Source organism: Phacochoerus africanus, chromosome 11 (assembly GCF_016906955.1).
Source record: "Phacochoerus africanus isolate WHEZ1 chromosome 11, ROS_Pafr_v1, whole genome shotgun sequence".
Classification (NCBI taxonomy): Eukaryota; Metazoa; Chordata; class Mammalia; order Artiodactyla; family Suidae; genus Phacochoerus; species Phacochoerus africanus.
In genome coordinates, this window is record NC_062554.1 from 5,295,584 (window position 1) to 5,310,292 (window position 14,709).

At 37.5% G+C, this 14,709-nt stretch overlaps 1 protein-coding gene across 1 annotated transcript; it reads right to left on the reverse strand.

Annotated features, from left to right (window-relative positions):
- Positions 1-13,272: 13,272 nt before the first annotated feature.
- On the reverse strand, positions 13,273-14,217 carry LOC125111937 (olfactory receptor 52B4-like). The gene has a single exon (XM_047754108.1). It carries the CDS (start codon positions 14,215-14,217, stop codon positions 13,273-13,275), a length of 945 nt encoding a protein of 314 aa, XP_047610064.1.
- Positions 14,218-14,709: the final 492 nt, after the last annotated feature.

Sequence of the window (14,709 nt, forward strand, 5' to 3'; positions counted from 1 at the left end):
GCAAGGACTCTGCCCACCCACCAACAGGCACAACCAGCCCCAGGACTCCCTTTGTGCCAGGACCAGGAAGACAACTGCCTTTGCACAAACGCAGTTTGGCAGTCAACCAGGCCACGTGCCAGCCCGCCTGTGAATGCACCCACAGCATTTGGCCTCACCATTAGAGAAGGACCCAGGCAGCCCACATGCCTGTGTCCAGAAGACCAGAGGGGAGTATGCTGCTGGGCCCCACAAGACACCTCCTACCTAACAATACTTCGCCAAGATCGAAACACATAGCCGACGTACCTAATACATAGAAATGACAACAGAAAATTAGAATGAGGTGACAGAAGAATAGGTTCCAAACAAAAACAAAATAAAACCCCCAAAGGAGAATTAAGCCAAAGGGACATAAGCAATTTACCCAACAAAGAGTTCAAGGTCATGATTGTAAAGATGCTCCCAACAGTGGAAGAGGGTTCTCTTTTCTCCACACACTTCCCAATATTTATTCTTTGTAGACTTTTTGATAACAGCCAGTTTGACTCGTGTGAGGTGACACATCATTGTAGTTTTGACCGCATTTCTCTAAATGTCCATCGACAGAGATAAAGAAGATGTGGTACATATATACAATGGAATATTATCCCATCATAAAAAAGAAATAATGTCATTTGCAGCAACATGGATGGACCTAGAGATTATCATACTGAGTGAAGTAAGTCAGACAGAGACAAATAAATATCATATGATATCACTTATATGTGGAATCTAATAAAAAATATAAAATGTTTTTGTTTAAAAAAAACAGAAACAAACTCACAGTTTTCAAAACCAATCTTACGGTTACCATAGGTGAAACTGTTGCAGGGAGGGAAGAATTGGGAGGGTAGGAATAGCATATACACACTATTGTATAAAATAGATGATTAATGAGAACCTACTGTAAAGCACAGGCAAACCTACTCAATAGTTTGTAATAACTTACATGGAAAAAAAAGAATGGATATATGTACATGTAAGATTAATTCATTGCTGTACACTTGAAACTAATACAATATTATGAAGCAACTATACCCCAATAAATTAAATTTTATTTTTATTTCTTGCTTTTTAGGGCCACACCTGCAGCATATGGAGGTTCCCAGGCTAGTGGCTGAATGAGAGCTACAGCTGCCGGCCTACAGCACAGTCACTACAATACCAGGTCTTAGCTGCATCTCTGACCTATGCTGCAGCTTGCAGCAACTCCGGATTCTTAACCCACTGAGTGAGACCACATCCTCAAGGATCCTAGCTGGGTTCATTAACCACTGAGCTATGACTGGAACTCCCAATAAAATTAAATTTTAAAAAAAAACTCTACTTAAAAGAGACACATGTACCAGCATGTTCATTGCAGCACTAATCACAATAGCCAGGACATGGAAACAACCCAAATGTCCATCGACAGATGATTGGATTCGGAAGATGTGGTATATATACACAATGGAATACTACTCAGCCATAAAAAAGAATGACATAATGCCATTTGCAGCAACATGGATGGAACTAGAGAATCTCATACTGAGTGAAATGAGTCAGAAAGACAAAGACAAATACCATATGATATCACCTATAACTGGAATCTAATATCCAGCACAAATGAACATCTCCACAAAAAAGAAAATCATGGACTTGGAAAACAGATTTGTGGCTGCCTGATGGGAGAGGGAGGGAGTGGGAGGGATCAGGAGCTTGGGCTTATCAGACACAACTTAGAATAGATTTATAAGGAGATCCTGCTGAGTAGCATTGAGAACTATGTCTAGATACTCATATTGCAACAGAACAAAGGGTGGGGGAAAAAATGTATACATGTAAGAGTAACTTGATCCCCTTGCTGTACAGTGGGAAAAAATAAAAGAAATAAAAAATATAAAACAGTAGATTAGATGATACGGAAGAACAGATCAGCAAGCCGGTTGCCAGAGAAGAAGCAGGGGCAAAATAAATGAGGGGGATTAAGAGGTAGAAACCTCCAGTTATAAAGTAAATAAGCCACAGTGGTATACCATGCAACAAAAGTAAGATGGTCAATAATAATGCAATAATGGTATGGAGACAAGTTACTAGATATATCAGGATGATCATTTTGTAATATATGCAAATGTCAAATCAATATGTATTGAACCTGAAACTAACATAATATTGTACCTCAGTAATATTTCAATTTAAAAAAAAAGAAGAGACTTGAAAGTTTTCTGTTGCTCCTCTTAATATAATGTACCTTTCACATCTAACTTCTTTTAAGATTATTTTTTGTCTTTTTGTTTATTTAGAACAATTATTATATGCCTGTGGTTTGCTCTGTATGCATCTTCTTGGGATTTTTCTGAGTTTAATAAATGTGGAAAATTATAACTTTCATTATTTTTTAAGTCTCTCAGCCATTATCTTCTTGAATATTATTTCCACCCCAATTTCTCTCTTCTCTGGTGGAGACCACAGTTATTCTTCTCTATATTTCAAATGTGTCTATTATGTGTCTTTTACTTATTTTTTTGGCCATCCTCTTCGTCCCCCTCTCACTTCAGGGTCTGTCATTTGTATTACTCTATCTTCTGGTTCACTGATCCTTTCTTCTCTTTTTTAAAATCTGTTGTGTATGCCCACCCATTGAATGGTTATTTCCAGGTAATTATTATTTCAATTTTGTAATAACATTTGAATTGTTTCAATACCCTAATTTTCTAGAATTTCACTATACTTTCAATATCTTGACTATATTTTGCTCATTTTTAACAATATTCCATAAATCTTCCCTGATAATTCCAATAACTGGATCATTTGATGGTATTCTATTTTTTGTTTTTACTCTTGACCATTGATCATAAAGTCTTGCCTCTCTTCATGTCAAGTAATTTTATTTAATAATCTATATTGTAATAAAAGACTATGGTTGCAGTTGTTCTAAGAGACATGTTCTCCTATCTTCTGCTAAATAGATAAGATGAGCAGCTGATGGTTTCAATCCAATGAGGACTTGAGCTGAAAGAAGAAATGATGCAGCTTTTCACTGAGAACCTAGAAGGCCTTTGCATCTCCAGTCAAAAAAATGCATAACATTCTGTTATTTTCTCCAGGGCTCTTTTAAGGTAACTCTTTAGACTCTACCAGGTGCAACTCAAATTTGGAAAATGATATAAAAAGAGATTAGCCACAAAATTTAGGCATGTATGCCTCACTCTAGTTCATCTTTCTTTCCTCAAAAATCACAGGAATGCAAGAGATTTTATGCTGCTTTTTAGATGTTCTTTGCTTGTTTCCCAAAATCTAGTGCAGCTCCAGAATTCAATAAATATCTCACACACCAAAAAAAGCAAAGAATTTAAAGCCCCCAAAGTTTAGAATTTGTTACTCTAACCCTGTAAAGCCACTAAAAACTTTGGTAGTGTCTGTTTTCCCATAGCAGTGGCCCTCTTCCTCAGCCAACATCAATCCTGAGCTCTGGCCAAAGTCAACAAATACTGCATTTGGAAAAAAAAAAGTCTTGAGATTGTCCACTGTTGAATAGTTTTTCTCTGTCTTTGTTGCTTTCCCAGCTCTCTGATGTCTTAATATAGGATTTTCTTTCAAGAAACTAGGTAATGCCTGAATTGAAAATATGAAAATAACAAATAAGTACCATTTGTTCTGAACTGAACTAATATTACTACATTTGGGGGCAATAGTAAATATTTCTATCTTTCACTGGGAGACACAAAAGAAAAGATCACTGATCTTTTTTCAGCTTACTTATCTTACTTTGAGATTCACTTAATCTTCAAATTATCCTGCATTAGCAATTACAAAATGCAAAATGAGATACATTCTTTGGTGTCTCACTGAATCGAGAACATACACAAAATGAGGAGCCCATTTCCCTTAGTATTTTCAGATAAAATTTCTACTCCTGGCCTTCATAAATTTTGACCCAATATTGTATTTCATTTACATTATATCCACAAGAGAGAATCATTAATTAATGATTATCATGTATAGTTTGGATCTTAGTTACATATTTTTTCAAAAACATTAAAACCCATGGTTTATAGAATATCAGAAATTTCCAAAACTTTTTCACTCCACCAATCCTGGCAGAAAAAATCTAATCATTTCTGTGGTTATTTGTTAACAACCACCAGTTTTATTGTGTCTCCTAAAGAGGGTGTCATGGTCCATTGCTCTATACTTTATATCACGGAGTTTTATTATATGGGCACACTGGTACCCTTTGTGTGATCAAGTTGTCAATAATCATTTTTCTGTCCTCATTTGATCTACCCTTAAATAGTATTTGAAAAATAGCTGAGAGTCTCTCTTTAAACACTTATATCTTCCTAACAGTTTTTCAAACATCAACCAGGGGGAAAAAAATCTGTGAATAAAATGCTTCAGTTCCTTACCTTTTACTGTGAGGACTGACATTATTGGACTCCTATTCATCTTACCAACTTTATCTCCTACCTCTCCCACAAATACCTGCTGCACATCTGACCTTCTGATCTTCTCACTCTGCAATCTGATTATAGCCATAGACCCTTGGCACTTTTTTCCTGCATTCAAAATGCTCTCAGTCTGTAATTCCATGACTTACTATTTAACAAATAATTCTCAGAGGAAACTTCCTCTTCTCAGTGAGAATTTCTCTGACAACCCAATATTAATTGCCTATGCTCAAACAGGGCATTAAAGATTTCTTAAACCCACAGAATGGGAGAAAATCTTTTCAAATGAAACAACCAACAAGAGATTAATCTCCAAAATATACAAACATTTCACACAGCTTTATAACAAAGAAACTAAACACCCAATCAAAAAATGACCAAAAAGACAACTTACAGAATGGGAGAAAATAGTTTCAAATGATGCAACAGACAAGGGCTTAATCTCTAGAATATACAAGCAACTTATACAACTCAACAGCAAAAAAGCCAACCACTCAATAGAAAAATGGGCAAAAGACCTGAATAGACCATTCTCCAAGGAAGATATACAGATGGCCAACAAGTGCATGAAAAAATGCTCAACATCCCTGATTATTAGAGAAATGCAAATCAAAACTACCATGAGATATCACCTCACACCAGTTAGAATGGCCATCAAATAACGAGTGCTGGAGGAAGTGTGGAGAAAAGGGAACCCTCCTGCACTGTTGGTGGGAATGTAAACTGGTAGAGCCACGATGGAGAACAGTGTGGAAGAACCTTAGAAATCTATACGTAGAACTACCATATGACCCTGCAATCCCACTCTTGGGCGTATATCTGGACACAGCTTTCCTTAAAAAAAGACACATGCACCCACATGTTCATTGCAGCACTATTCACAATAGCCAAGACATGGGAATAACCCAAATGTCCATCAACAGATGATTGGATTCGGAAGATGTGGTATATATACACAATGGAATACTACTCAGCCATAAAAAAGAATGACATAATGCCATTTGCAGCAACATGGATGGAACTAGAGACTCTCATACTGAGTGAAATAAGTCAGAAAGAGAAAGACAAATAACATATGATATCACTTATAACTGGAATCTAATATACAGCACAAATGAATGTTTCCACAGAAAAGAAAATCATAGACTTGTAGAACAGACTTGCAGCTGCCCAGGGGAGGGAGGGAGTGGGAGGGATTGGGAGCTTGGGATTAATGGATGCAAACTATTGCTCTTGGAACGGATTTACAAGGAGATCCTGCTATGTAGCATTGAGAACTATGTATAGATACCTACATCGCAATACAACAATAGGAAAAAAAGTATGTTTACATGTATGTGTAAGTTGGTCCCCATGCTTTACAGTGGAAATAAATAAATAATGATCAGAAGATTTAAACAGACATTTCTCCAAAGAAGACAGATGGCCAAAAAACACATGAAAAGATGTTCAACATCACTAATTATTAGAGAAATGCAAATCAAAGCTACAATGAGGTACCACCATCAAAGAGACAATGGCCATCATCAAAAACTCGACAAACAATAAATACTGGAGGGGGTGTGGAGAAAAGGGAACCCTCCTACACTGTTGATGGGAATGTAAATTTGTACAACCACTATGGAGAAGAACTCATAAAACTCAATATAGAACTACCATATGATTCAGCAATCCTACTTTTGGCATTATATACAGATAAAATCATAATTTGAAAATATACACGTACTTCAATTTTCATTGCAGCACTATTTACAATAGCCAATGCATGGAAGAAACTTGAATGTCCATTGATAGAAAGGAGGATAAAGAAGATGTGGTACATATATATAATGAAATATTACTCAGCCATAAAAAAGAATTAAATAATGCTATTTGCAGCAACATGGATGGGCCTAGAGATTATCATATTAAGTGAAGTAAGTCAGACAGAAAAGATAAATACCATATGATAACACTTGTATGTGGAATCTAATAAAAATTATACAAAAGAACTAATTTATAAAATATAAGCAAACTCGCAGATCTCAAAATCAAACTTATGGTTATCAGAGGGGAAACTGTGGTGGAGAGGGATAAATTGGGAGGATGGGATTAATACATACACATTACTATATATAAAATGGATAACTAATAAGGACCTCCTGTTTGTACAGGGAGGTCTACTCAGTGTTCTCTAATAACTTATATGGGAAAAAAAGAAAGGATGTATGTATAACTGATTCGCTTTGCTGTAAACCTGAAGTCAGTACAAACTGTAAACCAACTATACCCCCAACAAAATCATTAAAAACCAATTAAATTTTTAAAAATATTTTAAACCAAAATTCATAAAGGAATTTCATCCAAATCCAACTGGGACATCTCAGCCACTCATCCTTATCTCAGGCAAATGGGCTCTAAATCAAAATTCCAGACCATTAGGAAATAATTATATTAGCAAGTCCAAACTCATACTACTCACTGAACAACAGGCCAATAAATCGAGACGATTTGCTGTTAGGGAAGGAATAACAACTTTATTCAGAAAGCCAGCAGACCAAAAAGATGGTGGACTAGTGCCCCAAAGAAGCATCTTACCCAAGTTATAACCTGGGCTTCTTTTATACTAAAAGGGGAGAGAATATGATTTTGGTGCCAGTCCCCAGAAGGGGTGTGAAAATCCTTTGTCCTTGCAGCTGTCCACACAGGTCTGATCACCATGTTCCCATAAAGCTCCAATGAGATGAATGTTCTCTCTTACACAACTTTTTATCTCTACGTGAATGAAAAGTCTCATGGCTTTAACACTTGGGAGGCAGAGCCTTGAGAAAGGGTCACTTTGTGTAGTTCAAGACTATAGGCAACATTCTTTAACCAGCTTAGCAGGCAGAGGTGCAGAGCCAACATGACTAAGCACAGGCAACCGAGCACAAACCTTAGCACCAAAGAAAGAGATCCAATACGGAGTCAAGTTAGTTCTTCTCCGTTACATGATGGTGACGCCTTTATACACAGCCCTGCTTTGCTTTAAGCCTGTCCAAATGCTGACTGATTTATATTTTGCCTAAAACCAATTCATAGATTGGTTGTTCATAAACCATTTCTAAATCCTGTTGCTCTGTTCCTTTTATTTGTTTGGTCAGACACCTCATTGTTCCTCTTGTGTGCAGTTTCTCTCGCCGAAATAGGGAAAAGAAAACTTGAATTTGTTAGACTGCAGGTTTATTTCTGCGGTCGTGAACTGATCAGGCTAGGACAGTGTCATTAATCCCCAATCTCTAACCCCAGTCGTGCTTCTACGCATGTTTGTTTTTGATGGACAAGCACTGCCATGGGCACTCTGATCATGTCCTTCAAGACACAGGAGAATAAAAATCATTATTTTAGCTGAAATAAACTTTAGGAAAAAAAGCTCTGATAAAAATTTGCATTAAATTTTAATTCACAGTAATGTCAATTTAACAAAATTTTATTTAATTTTTTGCAGCATAGTTAAAAACACAAATGATCCTAGTATTTATTATGTGTATCTTCTTAATACTTTGTACATATTCGACCTGGACAGGAATAAGTTACATATAAATTTTTTTATTTTCAAGAATCTCTCTTATAAGAATAAAAATACTCTTAAGACTGGTTTTTAACCCAGATATTATTTAGAAGTATGTTGCTGAATCTCTAAGTATTCAGATATTTTCAAGCTCTTTTTGTTAATGATTTCTCACTTGAGAATATACTTCATAAGATTAATATTTTTTAAATGTATTAAGGTATGTTTTATGGCCCAGAATGTGGTCTAGCTTGGTGAATGTTTAGTGTGAACTTGAAAGTGATCTTTGATCTGCTCTGAAAAAAATTATTCCACAAGTGTCTACCAGATCAGGTTGGTTCGTAGTTTTGTAGTGTCAACTGTATCTTTATGGATTTTTTGCCTGTCTGGTCTATCAATTACTGAAGGAAGAGTGATAATGTCTCCAACTATAATAGTAGGTTTGTCTCTTTCTCCACACAGTTCTATTTGGTTTTGGCTCACAAATTTTGACCTTCTGTTGTTAGGGGCATGTATGATTCAATTGCTGTGCCTTCTGGAGAATCAATCCCTGCACCACTATATAGCACAACTCTCTACCCCAGATAATTTTCCTCGATCTGAGGTATGCTTTGTCTCAAATTAATATAGCTACTTCAGATTTCTTTTGGTTAGTGTTAATAAGGTTGGTCTTCTTATATTATTTTATTTTTAACCCATCTGACTTTATAGTTTACTTAGGTTTTTATAGACAACATAGAGTTGGAGTTTTATTTATTGTTGTAAAAAAAAATAAGCATGTGACATGAGATCTACCTACTTAAAATTTTAAATACACAGTTTAGTTTTATTAACTATAAGCACAATGTTGGTCAGCAGATTTCATTAACTTTTTCATCTTGTGTGACTGAAACGATATGCCTCCTAAACAGCAATTTTGCGTTTGCTGGTGATCACCATTCTACTTCCTGCTTCTATGAGTCTGACTACATTAGACACTTCATATAAGTGGAATCACGTAGTATTCGTCCTCCCATGACTGGCCTATTCCACTTAACATGGTGCCCTTGAGGTCCATTCATGTATCTGCAAATAGTGGGGCTTCCTTCTTCCTCGTGGATGAATAACGTTCCATGTGTGTGTGTGAGATATCTTCTGTATCCATTCATCGGTACATGGACGTTTAGGTCATTGCCATATATGGCTATTGTGGATAATGCTGCAATGGACACGCCAGGACAGATATCTCTTCAAGATCCTGATTTCAATTACTCTGACTCTACATTCAGAAGCAGGTTTGCTGGGTCATGTAGTCATTCTATTTTTTAATTTTTTAGGAACTTCCATACTGTTTTCCATGGTGGCTGAACCAATATGCATGTCCACCAACAGTGCACGATACCTCCATTTTTTCCATATCCTCACCAACACTTGCTCTCTCTTTTCTCTTTTACGGAATATCCATTTAAACAGGGGTGGCATTATTAGTGATTGTGGTGGTGTGTTCCATTCCCTGATGATTAGTGATGATAAGCATCATTTTATGTACCTCCTGACCATTTGTATGTCTTCTCTGGGAAAATGTCTATTCAGTTCTTCTGCCCTTTTAATTAGGTGGCTTGGATTTTTTTGCTATTAAGTTGTGAGTTCCCTATATATTTTGGATATTAACCCCTTATAAGATAGATCTTCTGCAAGTCTTATCTCTCATTCCATACTTTGCTTTTTCAGTCTGTTGTTTCTTTTGCTTGCAGAGCATTTGAGTTTGATATAGTCCTTCTTAATGATTTTTTTTGCTTCTGTCATTTGTGTTTTTGGTGCTATGCATTAAACATTATTGCCAAAGAGCTCATGCAGTGGGTTAAGAATCCAACTGAAGTAGCTCAGGTCACTTTGACACCATGGGTTCGATCCCAGCCCAGTGCAGTGGGTTAAGGACCCAGCATTGCTGCAGCTGTGGTGTATATTGCAGCTGTGGCTTGGATTCAATCCCTGGACCAGGAACTTTCATGTGCCATGGGTGTGGCTGAAAAAATATTATTGCTAATATCAACATCAAGGAGTTTTTCCCCTGTTTTATTTTAGTTTTATGGTTTGGGGTCTGAAGCCTTTAATCCATTTTGAGGTGAGGGGTTTGAGTGTAGTAAGATAGGGGTCCAATTTCATTTTTCTGTTTGTGATGACCCCATTTTCCCAATACCACTTATTAAAGAGACTATCTTTTCCCCATTGAGTATTCTTGACTCCCTTGTCAAATATTAGTGGACTATACAGGTTAAAGTTTATTTCTAGGCTCACTTCTGCTCCATTGATGATTATGTATGGCTCTTTTTATGCCAATACCCTACTATTCTGATCACTATAGTTGGTAATATTGTTTTAAATAATTGTAGATTTATAGGTGGTTGTAAAAAAAAAAGTATAAAGGGTGGTTCCTCACACAATTCACTAAATTTTACCCAATAGTAACATCTTGCATATCTATAGAGCAATATCTAAACCAAAAAAAATGACATTGGTAAAATCCATAAATCTTCTTTAGATATCAACAATTTTACATGCACTTATTTCAGGGGAGTGGTTCTATGCAATTTTATCATATGTGCAGGCTTGTGTTGGCACTACCACAATTAACAGAAGGCGTCCACTGCCACAAAGCTTCCTCACACTATCCTTTCATAGCTTTACCCACCTCTCTGTCTATTCTTAATTCTTGGAAACTACTAGCCTATCCTCTATCTCTACAATTCTGTTATCTCAAGAGTGTTATATAAATAAGCTCATACAGTGTAAAAGCAAAATTGTTTTTAAAAAATAAAGGTAAAATAAGCACATTTAAAGACAAGCCAAAGTAAATAAGTATCATAATAAAAAACCAAATATATAGAACACTTACTCTATGCAAGATAAGTCCTTTACATTTGTTAATCTATTTGATCCTCACAAAAAAACTCAATAATATTGATTAAGTCTATTTCTAAAAACACCAAGATAAAAAGCCAAACATACTGGACAAATATATTTTTTATTGATAGATAAAAAATGATAACAGTAGAAAAGAATAACATAGTGCTTTTAAGAGCTAAATGGACAAAAACAAGAAGAGCCATTAGCCTGTAGGAAATGTAGTAACCAAAACCAAACAATGGGAAACTACAACTGAAATGATTTTACCCTTGTGCACAATAGGCTTATCTTGGAAATATTGCAGATAACTCCAGGCCACCGTGATAAAACAAATACACAATAAAACAAGTAACACAAACTTTTTGGCTTCCTAGTATATATAAAAGTTATTTTACAATATACTGCAGTGTACTAAGTGTGCAATGGCATTATGTCTAAATAAATGTACATGGCTCAATTTAAAAATACTTCATTGATAAAAATTGCCAACCATTTTCTGACCATCCAGGTTTGCCACAAACCTTTAAGGTTTAAATACCGCAATATGTGTGAAACGCAGGAAAGTGAAGTGCATTGAACAAGGTACACCTGTACCTATGTCACAGAGATACAATAAGCTATAACCACCTGACAGATAAGTGTGAAACGTGTTTACTTCAAAAGATGAGATATGACTGTATCATAAAAGCTTAATCACAATAGCAATCAAAAGATACAAATAAAAAATTACAGTGTGCTTTCATTTCTGGCCTTAAAACTGAAAGAGATTTTTAATGATGAAAATACCCATTCCTTTTGCCAATGCATTAAGATATATTTTTCATATACCTTTGACATGAGAGAAAAACACGCTTCATTCCTGAGTGCAGTTTTATAGAATTCATGAAAATTTTGCGGTTCACATTCTAGGACTGTATCATTAAGAAAAAAGTTGAAAAATATGAACGGACTTTATGTAAAAGATTATAGTAGGCCAATTTATAGCAGTTACATTAGGAAAACTCAAACATCCAATAGCAATGAAAATATTACCATAGAATATTATGTAAACATTAAAAACTACCATTATAAGATTTTTAATAATACATATATGCTTATTTTATGATTTAGTGAAAAACCAAGATTTCAAGACTTTACATAATTTGATCTCAATTATCTTAATATATTAACATGGAAAAAGGAAAATTGAGCTTGAACCTGTAAATAGACAACCATAAAGATGTGGAAGAAGAGCTTAAAAGAAGCAGCCTTGGGAGTTCCCACTGTGTCTCAGGGAGTTAAGAACTAGTATCCATGAGGATTCAGGTTGGATCTCTGGCCTCACTCAATGGGTTAAGAAGCCAGCATTGCTGCAAGTTACTGCAAGCTGCAGCTCAGATCTGGTGTTGCTGTAGCTGTGGTGTAGGCTGTCAGCTGCAGCTCCAATTTGACCGCTACCCTGGGAACTTCCATATGCTGCAGGTGTGGCCCTAAAAAGAAATGAAGCAACCGTGATGAACTAAATGATGGTAAAACTAGGCATTGAAGATGCAGAAATACATCATGTAGATTATAACATTAAACATGAACAAGGTCAGCAATATGTTGATGGTAAGGAAAGTAGATTCCAAATCCTTCTATGTACCATGATCCATACCTGGAGAATATAACATGACCTGGGAAATGTGAGGAGTTAATGCCCTAGGGTGTCTGAAGTTCAGGTTGCTTGCAAGGAGATATGGGAAGTGGTGCTGTAAAGAAAGCCAGGAAATAGCACAGCTCCTGCTCTGCTATTTGAACAACAGGGTCTGACATAGAGACTAGGGGAGTTTCCAATCTCAGGATTCTCCCAGCATACACCAGCCCAGCAGAAACCACCTCGGTCTGTTCCCAGCCTTAAGTGTTAACCTGTAGCATAAGAATCACACGATCCATGTTCATTACCCCATAAAAGACATACAAGATGATAGGATACAAATTACAATAGAGATAACTGCAAAGCCGAGGAATCACTGATTCTAAGAATGTCATTTACCTAGAACAAAGGACATAAAGGAACAGAGATCACATGTGATTTTCCAGATATCAAATGATGTCTCAGAGAATAAGAAACTCAACTAGAGAATAGCTGAGCAAATTCCCAGGCCACAAAATGGTTCTTACTGACAGATTTTCAATTCCCACTAGTGTTTAAAAGAACACATACATGACTTCAGGAAAAGAATCCAACTGGCATAGGTTCTTTGCAGAAGGTCAGAAATAATAAAGCTTTTGAGAGTGTTTTGCCAATGGAAGATGTAACTCATGACAATTCAATGATAAAGCCTGCCTCCAAATAAAATTTGTAGCACTATTTCTAAGTGCTTCAGCTGACACCTGCCACCATTGATAGCTAGACATGCTGAAAACTCTGTTCCTATTCCAAAGCTATTTCTGCTTCAGGAAAAATAGGTGAGCCACCTGCTCTCGAATTGCCTTGGTCTTGATCCCATAAATGATGGGATTCAGCATCGGGGGAGCCAGCACGCAGACATTGGCCAGCAAAATGTGGATATGAGCTGGGATGTGGCGTCCAAACCTCTGAGTCAGGGTGGTGAAGATGGCAGGCCCATAAAAGAGGATGATGATGCAGACATGGGAGCCACACGTGTTGAGAGCTTTGTGACGAGCATCTTGGGAAGGCATGTGGAAGACAGCACGGAGAATCAGCATGTAGGACACAAAAATTAGCAGGACGTCTAAGACCACCGTTGACACGATGACAAAGAGGCCATACCAGATGTTCACTCGAATGTCATTACAGGCATATTTGGCCAAGCCGATGTGTTCACAATAAGTGTGTGGAATAATGTTATTTTGGCAGAACGTCAGCCTTTTCAAAAGAAATACGATGGGGAAAAGGGCACAATAACTTCTCAGGACGATGGTAACACCAATCTTCCCAATCAGCGTGTGTGTCAGAACAGTGGTGTATCTCAGAGGGTGGCATATGGCAACGTAGCGGTCAAACGCCATCACCAGCAGGATGCCTGACTCAGACATGAAGATGCAGTGTGTGATGAAGAACTGAGTGATGCAGCGACCCAGGGAGATCTCCCCAGCACGGAACCAGAAGATGGCCAGGGCCTGAGGCACTGTGCAGGTGGACAGGACCAGGTCGGCCCCGGCCAGCATGCACAGGAACAGGAACATGGGTTCACGCAGGCTGCGCCTCGTGAGGATGATGAAGATGAGCAGGCTGTTGCCAAGCAGGGCGGTGACGTAGGAAATGAAGAAGGGGATGGAAATCCACAGGTGCTGGTCCTCGAGGCCGGGGATGCCCAGCAAGTAGAAGACGGTGTGGCTGACCCCGGTGTGGTTAAAGGAAAGCATACCTGCGGCACCACCAGAGACGTCACCTCATGGTCACCGGCTGAGATGAAAACACAGATTTTCTGGGGATGCTCTTTGTGAAGTCACCAGCAGCCTTTAGCCCATTTCACACTCTCCACCTTCCTTGACCATGCAGAGAAGAAGACACCTACAGTGGTGAATAAGGTATGTTCTCTGCCCTCAATGAGGGACACTCTAATTAAAAGGTACGTGGTTTCAACTAACCAAACTAAAAGACACTGGTGTACATTTTCTCCGACAAATCGATGGTAATCAATGTAGAGAGGAGAACAGGAGGAGAAGGGAGTGATGTCTGTTTCCTTTTTTGGCCAAAGACCAAGCCACTGACCTCAGGGGTGTTTGCCCCTTCGGTCTCCTGATAGAGCAACTTTGGGCCAATACCTGTTCATCCCAGAAATCTCCTTCCAAAGGCTTCCATTCCTACACCATCTTTGCACATCTGCCCAAGAAGGCCTGGAGGGCTCCTCTTTC

Bases quoted from the DNA above. Each gene is read 5' to 3' on its own strand.
- LOC125111937 (XM_047754108.1), bottom strand. From the start codon at position 14,217: ATGCTTTCCTTTAACCACACCGGGGTCAGCCACACCGTCTTCTACTTG.